Consider the following 11309-nt stretch of genomic DNA (forward strand, 5'->3'; position numbering starts at 1 on the left):
TGAACATTCGAACTAGACCGTTTAATCATACCTATTTATTTTTACGTATTCTATGGTGTATAAATAGATTTTATTTTTGCTCTGTAAAATATACCTAGACACCTTTGAAATAATTACTTTACTAGATTATAAGCGTAAAGTAACTAATGCTCTGGTAACATGATATATATGTACATACAGTTTCTATATTTAAACCCTGTATAAATAAGCAAGTAGATAATACCACACTGTTATCTACTATATATGTGTTTTATGGCTTAAAATTTAAATCTTATAAGATTTAATTATTTATCAAATCTGTTAATAATTTTGCTATACATTGAATATTATTGGAGAGGTGACAGTGTGTAAGACAGCGGTTTTTATGGGTTTCTGCTTCTGATCGTCGCTAAGCTCGTAAGCACATTCTTTGCATATTCCTATATAATTCATTGATTGCTGACATAGCTAACGTAGCTATTACCTATATACTTCTATTGCTGATGATGCGTAAAAGCGACAGCTCACAAGAGTAATTTAAATAAGTATTATTTAAACATAGACCAACTTCTGACAGCTGATACGAGGCACGTGGTAGTTCTTAATTTTAACATATACACCAACAGCTCACAAACATAATATTATGTATGTGTGAATAGGTGTAAGTAGTATTTAAGATATTGTTATATAACGATAAATCTGATTTAAATATTGCTTTGTTATTCTCGCTTCTTTTTATAGTGGTGAAGATTACTTCAAGCTATTAATTATCGTGGTAAACCGGCTTGATAGCGTTGAGATAATCCCATCTCCTTGGACCTTTTGAACATACCCGTACTCCTCCGTCTGTTGGAATCGCCCGTATCCACAACATGGAGACTTGAGGCTGAAGTAACCAAATTGGAACCGAATATAATGTGTATGTGTAGAGATCTCAGGATATTAAAACAATTCATTAATATAGAAAAATATTTATTAAAATTATTTGGAATTTGCTTTCAGTTTACATTATATGTTCTGAAGTAAATTTCTTTCTTAAAACCTTGAAAAAAAAAAGTTTCTTACGTGAACAATTAGATTGTTTAATATTAAAAATATACTTATTACGTATTGGCATAAGAACTTTCGAATGTATAAAAAACGTTAAGAAACACTTGGTATAACGTATTCTTAGAGTAGCGTCTGACCACTCTATCGCGTTATAGCGACAGTGATACCGATAACGACTTTTGTATCCAAGTTCGATGTTGTGGGCTCTTAAACTAACTTATCCAAGTATAGTATAACCTTTATTCACTATAAATAACAGTAATAAATAACTTTTATTTATTTACTACAAATGTAATAACAATCCTTTTACATTAGAATACGTTCCAGCGAAGAATAAAAGTATTCCAACAACTATAATAAAAATATTTTTCCATAGTCGCCACTTCCATTTCCCTAGACCTGGCTTCTCCCATACCACCAACAAGTCGATTATCGCTGGGAATATGAAGCCCATGTTTGAAAGAGCGAACGCTCCAAGCTGGAAATATTATAGAAATATCAAACGTTGGCAAAATAACAGCTGAGTTTTGAGTAATTAATTTTTGATCACTACGTTGAATAAACAAAAAAAAATTGGTGTAAACAAACTAGTTCTTACAAAAGTGGATTAGACTTTTCTATATAAAGAGTCTTTGAGGCGTTTTTCTTAGAATAATAAATGCTGTAATTAAGATTAATTTTGATATAAAATCCGTCTTTATTTAGTAACAAATTAATCTTGAGCGGTATTAAAACTGACAGCTTCATCGAGAGTGTAAGGTTTGATTTTAATCAGATTTCTTTAATAATTAGATTTCGGAACTGAGTTTGCTTATTTTAATCTTATTACGGTTTTCCTATATTTCCAAAATTTGCAAGCCATAGTGCGTATTTATTTTCATTACATTGTCTAATTTTTAGTTCTTAAAACTTAGAAATAGAATAGAAAACATGGCACAGAACATAAATAACACATATTTACCAATCCCATAAGGTTTCCAATATTGGGAAATCCTATAGCAATCGCAGTTATAGTAACAATAAAACCTGCTCTGTATACTCTCTCCCAAATCCAGTGTTTCTTCGGGTCATGCTTCTTTGATACATAATGCCAGACGAGGTTGAAAGGCGCCCAGAAGTTAAGGGCAAAAGTTACAAAGATCATGATACCCATTAAACCTTTGAGAACTGTTGGAAATCTTTAAAGGAAAAATTAAATCATAAAACATGTGTCAAATTTGTTTAATGACGTAGTAATAGATACAATGCACTGTATTGGGAAATACTCACCAGTGCTATGCTAATTTGCTCCTGCATTTAATATTTATTTACATACTATTTAATGTTCTCTATAAAAAGGCGTATGGCGTATGTAAGGTATGATATATACATAAAATTGTTAAATAATTATTACAAAGTATAATTAAAAGCTAGCTTTAAAGTTCTTGGATCGATTCCAGACTTCTAAGATAGGTAACACTATAAAATTTAGAAAATTGCTTAATGTAGCAAGTTGCCAATACTTTTATTGTTTTTGGTTTTATTTTGAGGCTCCATTAAGTAATGCTAATGTTAGGCTATAATAGCTCTTTTGTTGACTAAGCCCACAACGAAAGTCATAATAAATCATAGACCGAAATTTTTAAACAAGAGTTTTAGATTTGCCGCCATTTCACAAAAACAAATGACAAATGAATGCAATATATATTAGGTTACCAAAGAGTTCTAAAATTGAATTTAAAAAAAGTTTTCATTAGCAATGATTCTAACTGGCCAGTTCTAAAGATTTTCAGTTTTACCCACGTAATATATTATGAATACATAATTCAACTTACAAGTCAGAGGGAAAATTCAAAGTGACCGGCGATATAGAATTTTCACCAAAGCCCCAATATCCAAAAAACCCAACTGTTATGAGGAACAAGAGTACTATTGTCATACCTGCAAAAGAAACAGATGTGAATAAAAAGATGCAAATAGTCTAGCTTACTTACCAACCCGAAACAAGTATTGTTGTGCCGGGAACTGACCTCGGACCACATTATTATATTTCAGCCACTAAGTCCATTGATGCAATTGTTAAATGTATTAGACAAAAATATTTAGTTATTAACCCTTCTTTGCATGGAAAATATAATACAACTGGGGATAATAAATTAATAAAAAAGGACACTGCGGGCATTATAGCTTAGACAAATCTACCTAATGGAACAAAGCAAAGCACAGATGAAAGGGCACATGATTCACTGTGGTACTGTGGTAATGCTTATTTAGTGAAGTTTTGAAGTAAGAGAGAGAAGGAGCTATACGAATAGGGACGGGAAGTGAGCTCCATATCCTTACTGCATAGACCTTAAAGGATTCGCCAAGAAAGGAAGAGCTATGAGAGGAGATTTCAAGAATATAGTTTTCGGGAGAGCGGGAGCTATATCCATGGTCTCCCAAAAAATTGAAATCGTTGTGGGGATAGGGAGTAGTTTTATGATTGAACAGGGTGGACTATAAGAGGTGTTGGATGAATACTTTAGTATCGCTAATATTGTTTGTTGATAACAATTTTTTTTAAAGTATATACGATATTTTTATAACTTACCGCAAGTTATTACCATTAGATATTGCTTAGGATTCTGCATATTATTCTCTATAGGCAATATAACTCCAATGCCTTCCATACTGAACACAACGATGCCGCAAAATTCAAAAAATCCTAAGGCATCTTTCCAACCTGGTACAGTGGCGATAGGTGGCGCTGATCGCAATCCATATACTATTGTTGCAACTACGCATGCCACTGTAAGAAACAAATATATTCTTAATGCAGAAACAGTCATAAATTTGGTGCCAAGGTTTGTCTTAGTTCACTTAAACAGGCTACATAACCATGAGAATGCTGTGGCATTGATACACTAGGAACAAGGCACTTAAGAAGGACTAAACGTTTTGAGTTACTAAAACTGGTGTAGTAAAAGTTGCAAATGTGGTTTTTAACCTAGTGTCAAAAAATTATAGAATAATGGGACTGTTAATAAACATTACCTTAGTTAAAGCGATTGACTAGTATTGTAGAAAATTATGTCAACAAATTATTAATTATTAGCTACAATTATTGCATAGGCTATATTCTAATTAATGTAAAATCGCGTCATGTGAACTTTATTGTAATAAGAAAAAAATAAGTTTCGCTGTCAAAAGTCTATCTTTCATCGACAAATTAACGTACTATAGAAACGCACGCTGAAACTTTCTTGTAAATTGGAGTGCCCATAAAACGTAGACTAGAGACGCACCTTTGCTCCCATGGTTACAATTATTTGACACATACATCGTAACGTATTGGAACTCATTAAATACAATTTTCGCAATGTTTTTAAATCAAGGTTCATATGTTAAAAGTAAAACTGTTTCTTAAACCTACAACCTTAAAGTTGAGAGTAACATATAATTGAAGAGACGTTATTCTTACCAATAAACACATCAGCAACCAGCGTAAACGGGGCCAAGTACTTTAAGGATCTTATCATACAAAGCAGTAATATAGGTATCAATAAGGCCAGAATATAGAGCCTTAACCTATTCAAGTCAACGACCTCTTGGGTATCATGTGTATTTTCTATAATATCTTTTACAGTCTTCGCTATTATGATCTGGTAGACGCAGCAGGCCCCAAACAGATCTATACAAATGGTTAAATCCACAGCGTATCTAAAAAGTATATTTTATAGTAAGTATATTTAATGGAAGATGCAAGCAGCGTCTTGAATTATTTATAAACTGTTTACTAATGGTGAGTTTCTAATAACAAAAATCTTGTGAAGAAACATGATGACACATGATTTTATTTAAAAATTCGGAGTATCGACAAGTCAACTAAATTTTCTGCCTATTTCACGACATAAGTATGAACATTAAAAACGTATGTTAAGTAATTTATATTAATATATTACAGTACTAATTACAAATCACAATGAGCGAGTATAATAACTTCTCCGAAAATAAAACGCTTTGGTTCAAGTCATTGTTACAGTTCTATTCATATCACAACTAAGACAACGCATACTTACTAGCGTAAAGCGTACACAAGACAATATAGGCTATAGTCTTACACATAATGTTTTTACACACCTGAACCATTTACTATATTTTCTTATTGAGGGGAAGGGACAAACTTGTAAAGAAGCCTCTGCCACGTCTGGATAAGACATCTCTGGGACGTGTAACATTTTGTACAACTTCTGTGCTGCACTGACTAACATCTGGGAAATTATGGCAAAATTAGGTCCACATCGAGACAATTTCCTGATTGCAACTTTAATATCTAATTTAAAGTTGGCCTTCGATTTTTAGAAGAACTACAAGTTTATGAGCTCGGGTTTTGTCATTAGTTCATTGACGTAGATAAAAATCATGATTGAAGTGTTGATCAGACTGATTCTCTCGGCGAAACAATAATTGTTTTGTTTAAAAAGTTTATTGAACATCAATTTAGTTGAAGGAACTTGTACAAATAACGGGGTATACTTACGTGTAAGCAATAGGAGATATATATCCCAAAGATGACGGATACAAATAGAGAGGTCCAAAGTCCAGATTTCATAAAGGCTTCGTGGATACCAAGAATACCCCCTCCAAGACATCCCTTTATCAGGTGACCAGTTGATTCTAGAAAACTAAAGATAAATTTTCTAAATTTCATGGTATACTGCAGAACGAACCCATTCACATTTAACTTTCAATCTACCTTTTATTATATAAATGTTTTTAATAATAGCAACTATCTGTAAAGGGTTTTATACCATGATTATAGTGGTCTTTTTTTGTTCTGTCTGTATTTGTATAATAGACTTGGGTCGTTCGAGAGCGTAGAAATGCTTAAGAGACCGGCAGATAAGTCGCGAGCCCTCTAACATTGAGAGTGTCCATGGATCAGGTTGGCCGTATGCCCTCTGTTTTAAAACAAAAAGATTGATCTGGACTTCAGTGTCCCCCTACTACAACCAAAATAATTAGCCTGTATTTAGGAGAAACCTATAAGAGAAAAAAAAGGAAAAAAGAAAAAGTTTCGAGAAAAAAAGATGAAAAAAGAGGAACACTTTTCAAATTTACAAAATATGTACACAACTTTTTTTTAAATTTTTTGTCAAGTTTACAAAATACATCGAAAATAGCTACCTACTTATTTCTTTTCCGTGGAACTCGATTTGCAACGAAGTCATACGGGTCTTTCTCTGATTGCACAGTGTATTTACTGCCATCTGGCGGTGGCTGCGGAGGTGGTTTTGTCACATTATCTAGTCGACTCTGTTTGTCTGTCTGCAATTTAATACTTTTAGAAACTAACATAGTTTGATTTAGGTAGGCAAGCACTACGCTCTACTAATATTTACTGATATTTGTCTTCATCAAATCGTCGTTGTCTTAATTATGCTAATAGCTGCTATACCCAAGGACAGTTACCGGTACAGTTACGCTCACATTAGAGAATCCCCCTCTGGGCGTCCTCCGCCAGGACGCTTAGCACCTGATGGTGGAGGCATATACTTTCCTTCTAGGAGGGGAAATTCTGCGCTCTATGATCAACTCTACGATCTCGGGGCAAACGGTGCAAACCCAAAAAAGCACCCCATCCCAACCCCATGTTAGGGGGCTTAAATCCAACTTCCACGCCATTCACTCTCATTAAGAGACTGCGAAGCTGGTGTTGGTATTTCGTACCAAGACTCAGATATCCTGCCCGGCTGACACTTCCTACCTCTCCTACCCGGGGTACAAATTGGAACATTAATTTGTGCCGCGGGCGGGAGCTTACCGGTACGCCATAGAGGATAATATCTGTTCTCGCTTCAGGACGCTTGAAGGAATGGGCCTATCTAACCTCTGGTTGTGCATAGAATGCAATGACTATCGCGATTTTACGATTTCCTGTTCCGGTCCCATAGCGGACATGATGAGACTGACAGACTCACTGAGCACATTCAAACAGCGACAGATTTCCTGATCGAAAGGATTCCGACGGCTAAAATCGTGATTCCAGGCAATTTTAACGACCACCATACTGATCGGCTTTGAAACCACCGATCACGCGGGAAGATACTTTTACGACTTTAGTTTAGCATAGCAAAATGAAGAAATCTCCATTTATCCAGTGTTCAGTTCAAAATATTCGAAAGTGGACAAATATCGCCGAATATAGAATATGAGAATTCCTTGCAAAGAATTTAACATGTCTTGGTCCATTGAAACCTTTCAAGGTGAACTTTTACATCGTCGTTTTGCTTGTATATAAGATACTTGTATATAAAAACCAACATGTAAATATAAGGATTACTTTAATATAGGCACTGTGAGTTATCAATTATACAATCTCTATGACACAGAATCTCAGTTATTAAATAAGATAACAAACAAACGACTCTTTATTTTAATATTAATTTTCTTTCAGAGACGCTCTTAGTCATTTAACCTATTTAATAAAGATTTAAATAGGCAATACATTCAATAATAAAGGTTTTATATTCCCTCTATAAATCTAATTGTTTCTAAACATCAATAATTATAAATAAGAACTATACTACACTAATAAACTAAAATTATATAGATATGAATCTTTGTTTGTAAAAATATATAAACTCAAAATCTACTGGACTAATTTGTTAAGTTATTTCACCATTAGAATGCTATATAATTGCTAAGTAATATAGGCATTTTACCAATGTCCGGATTTAATAATGGTAAGGTATTTTAACGATACTCAATTACGAAAAATATTAATTAAACATTTGCCGAATGATCAAATTTTAAATATAATAATATTAAAAACGTAAGTGAGTTTCTATTAAAACACATACAATATTGCATTTGACATAATAAGAATTACATAGAACTGAAGACAGTATCGCTAACACGGTTAAACCTTGAAAGCAATGTTTCTCCAATCGTCATATTGTATTTTTGTCACTTGTACGAAATGGTTCCATCAATAATATTTAATTAGACAACAACGCAACACATTCAATTCCAGGGACACATATATTAATACGGCTGAGTTGTGAATGCGTTATGTTTTTTAGGAAAAGTATTTTAGATGTAGTTTTCCTTATATTTAACTTTATTTATTTGTATTAAGAGATTTCTTTCTTCAGCTATAAATGAAGTACCCTAAAATAAAACAATATTTTCCATTGAAAACGTTGTGAGATGTTTTTAGTAGAGTTGAGTGTAGGTCCAGTCCTTGAGTCCCTTCATCGACATCGTCGTGATCTCAACTTCAACATCCATGATCTGTGTAGGTGCATTTTTACCACAAACAAACTGATGTCTTTATACAAACTTCCATTTTGTTAATACTCTATATGACTTATTATGGAATGGAAGCCTGGTTATCCATATCACAGGTTCTTACCTAGTTTGGAAACCAGTCTCCCAATATTGTCACTGTATTATTAATAATGATTGTTTATGTTTAAGGGAGAAAAATAAATAAATAATAATAATTATTATTATTTATTTTCAAAACACCACTTATAATTTCTACAAGCCGATTTATCTATGAACTGTATGGTTATTAAGTAACAAACCGAAACATTTCGATGTCACCTGTACATAATTTTGCACGGTTCTTAGACAATGTTGGTGTTTTCATTGTGTTTTAAAGTTTGCGTAACTAATTTAGCATTAATATTTTTTATAATGTGATTTTTTACATCGTGTAGTGCAGTTTATGTCGTTATAATTGTTTTTATATTCTTGATATCGGTTTAAGGTCTGATCGTATATTAACTAAGTAATAATAATTTATTAATGACTGTTAAGATTTATAATTTGTGCATTTAAGTTAACTAAGAATACTGGCATATTATGAACGACGTATATTCAGCAATTTAACTGTGGGAGGTTTTTTATAAAACATAATTATGAAGTTTGTATATATATCCAAAAATCTTCCGAAACTGTTACAATTTAGTGTACGACTGATACATTACGTATTAACCAAATAAAGCATTTGATAAGAATTTATTAATTGCTTGGGAGATAATTAAAATAAAACCTTACCTTTTTTGTACTCAATTCCATTTTCAAACACGAGTGCACTCTCTGTATGTTGATTTACGTTTCAATAAAACACAGAGTCGAACAACCTTCAAACCGCAGAGATAGAAGACATGCCTATCTCGAGACAATGTCGCTAAAACAAAATAGCGACCGAATAATCTTTGACAAATGCTAAAAGATGCGACACCGCATTCGCATTTCAATTTTGTTGTTACCATTTATGTTAATTAAACAATGAGCCTTGAATTATATAAAGGTATTGAATTCCTCTATGTGGCTGCTTACTTTCTCTTCGTTACTTTGCATACACGGGCCTTCACCGGGCTGTTTAAAAGCCTTACGTGTAACACACGTTGAGGCCGTTTGAATTTGGGTTATACTAAAAAAAGTATATTAATATTAGGTTCTTACATATGAAATAGGCATTTTGTGTGGAAGGATTAAAAAGTAGATTTTTTCTATTAGATTCGAATCCACCAAACGCTTACAGGTAACTTTGTAGGAGTCCATTTTCGCTTGGAGCCTGATTTGGCTGGGTTGAGCTATTGCTATGAGCGCTTCCGATTATCGTATAGGATCGTTAGGATTCATCACAGGTAATGAATGGATTCATCACAGGTAATAATGTCGATTTACTTCAATAAATTCGTGGGGTACCAATCTGTTTAAGCTTCCCAATTCGCTTCATGTCGTTTAATACAGTATATCACTATCACCGCAGACTGCAGCTACAGCAGCAGCATGGGTGTTCTGCAGGTTGAAATTTGCAGAACGAAAATGTTGGTACCGACGTATTTGTTTTTTATTATTTGGCGATGACGTCAACAGTAGTTATTTACTTTTTATACAATATGTTTCGCACACATTGTCTATGCTTGAAAACAAAACGCATTTTCGAGGATTCCTGCTAAAAAATAATGTTTATGTACTATTATTTTTGAGAGATTTGGTACTTTTTGCTGTGGGATGATTGGGGGGGGGGGATAAATTGCGGTAAACCTGCTGATGTATTACTGGAACGGCCTTTAAGGACCTAATATGAAATATTTTTTTCGTTTATAACGGCGTACAATCTCTGGTACTCAGATTTCTAAATCGTGATCTTTTGTTTTTTTGACTAGGTCTGAGGCCTCTAAGGCATGTCGGTTTCCTCACGAAGTTTTCCTTCGCCAAATGAACGAGTGTTAAATGCGCACATAGTAAAAGCATATACTAAAAGTCCATAGCAGCTGCGGAGGATCGAAGGGTCACTTCAGAATTGCGAGTCCCACGCAAACGCTTTGATTTTCCTTTAAATTATAAATAAAAATAATAATGAAGCCCTAACATTGTTAATTGAAATAAAACTACGTGTCCTGATAACATTCTAATACCTGGATCAATTTGAGTGCAATATCTTGAAGCTATCTGTAATCTTCGCGTATAAATCAAAATCCTTTGAAGTCAGATAACTGTGTATAGCTATTTATTTATTTATTTAATTGTTTATTTCGGAAAACAAGGTTCCATAGCAATGTTAGTAAATACAACTTAATAACTTAAATCTAAGTGTTAGTAGGTTTACATTATATTCATACCGGAATCATTCCGCATGAAATAGCGGAACAGTGATTGAGGTATGGGCAATCGACTCTAGGATCGAGGATGCCGTTACCGCTAACTCGCACCCTGCGCACCGAGGATGCACATCTCTTGCGCATGGTGGCGTAGAAACAATCCACCCGCGCCTCAGCAAACATCCCCGATGCGCTGCAGAATCGAGGCAACCGCAACAGCACCCTGAACGCATTATTATATTGGAAAGCTATTAATAAATCTATTTTTATACAGCAGCACAAGCGCTCTTTCTTGAAGTACCCTAAGTGGAATCGATTCGCAATACTTCACTAAGCAGTTGGTTCGCTAATGCGCCGCAAAAACTGCACGAATTGTTGTGTCAGTGTCTGAGGGTTGACTGCGGTGCGCAATGGAGAGATGGAGCAGTGAGGGGCGAGGGCCTGTAATAACAATTAGTTATGGAAAACATTAAATTAATATAATTTTACCAATTTTTTTTCTGATATAGGATTACTTGGCTTGCGATAAAATATATCCGGTAAATTTCAAAATCATGTTCTGCCCTGAGACAAGCCACTAGGCCTCTCACACTCTGCCTGGTATTATTTGTTTGTGTAGTCCTAAATACTAAGGTTAGTTGGTTGTTGGTTACTTTATATTTAAGTGTATTTGGTCATAAAAGATGACAGGTGATT

The 11309-nt window shown here is 33.9% G+C and overlaps 1 protein-coding gene across 1 annotated transcript; it reads right to left on the reverse strand.

The window, feature by feature from the left end:
• Nucleotides 1-994: 994 nt before the first annotated feature.
• On the reverse strand, nt 995-9260 carry LOC111000533 (proton-coupled amino acid transporter-like protein pathetic). The gene is made up of 9 exons (XM_022269994.2): nt 9058-9260; nt 6182-6318; nt 5531-5675; nt 5131-5261; nt 4472-4710; nt 3602-3799; nt 2844-2949; nt 1991-2207; nt 995-1507 (listed from the first exon to the last, which is right to left on the reverse strand). The coding sequence occupies exons 1-9, from the start codon at nt 9076-9078 to the stop codon at nt 1313-1315; spliced, it is 1389 nt and encodes a 462-aa protein (XP_022125686.2). The 5' UTR covers nt 9079-9260; the 3' UTR covers nt 995-1312.
• Between the last annotated feature and the right edge of the window lie 2049 nt (nt 9261-11309).

The sequence above is a fragment of the Pieris rapae genome, chromosome 9 (genome assembly GCF_905147795.1).
Source record: "Pieris rapae chromosome 9, ilPieRapa1.1, whole genome shotgun sequence".
In the NCBI taxonomy this organism is placed as follows: domain Eukaryota; kingdom Metazoa; phylum Arthropoda; class Insecta; order Lepidoptera; family Pieridae; genus Pieris; species Pieris rapae.

Bases quoted from the DNA above. Each gene is read 5' to 3' on its own strand.
- LOC111000533 (XM_022269994.2), bottom strand. From the start codon at position 9,078: ATGGAATTGAGTACAAAAAAG. The intron at 5,262-5,530 runs GTAAGTATACCC...ATAATTTCCCAG, and splicing joins ATATCTCCTATTGCTTACAC to ATGTTAGTCAGTGCAGCACA. The intron at 3,800-4,471 runs GTAAGAATAACG...TGTTTCTTACAG, and splicing joins GGTTGCTGATGTGTTTATTG to TGGCATGCGTAGTTGCAACA.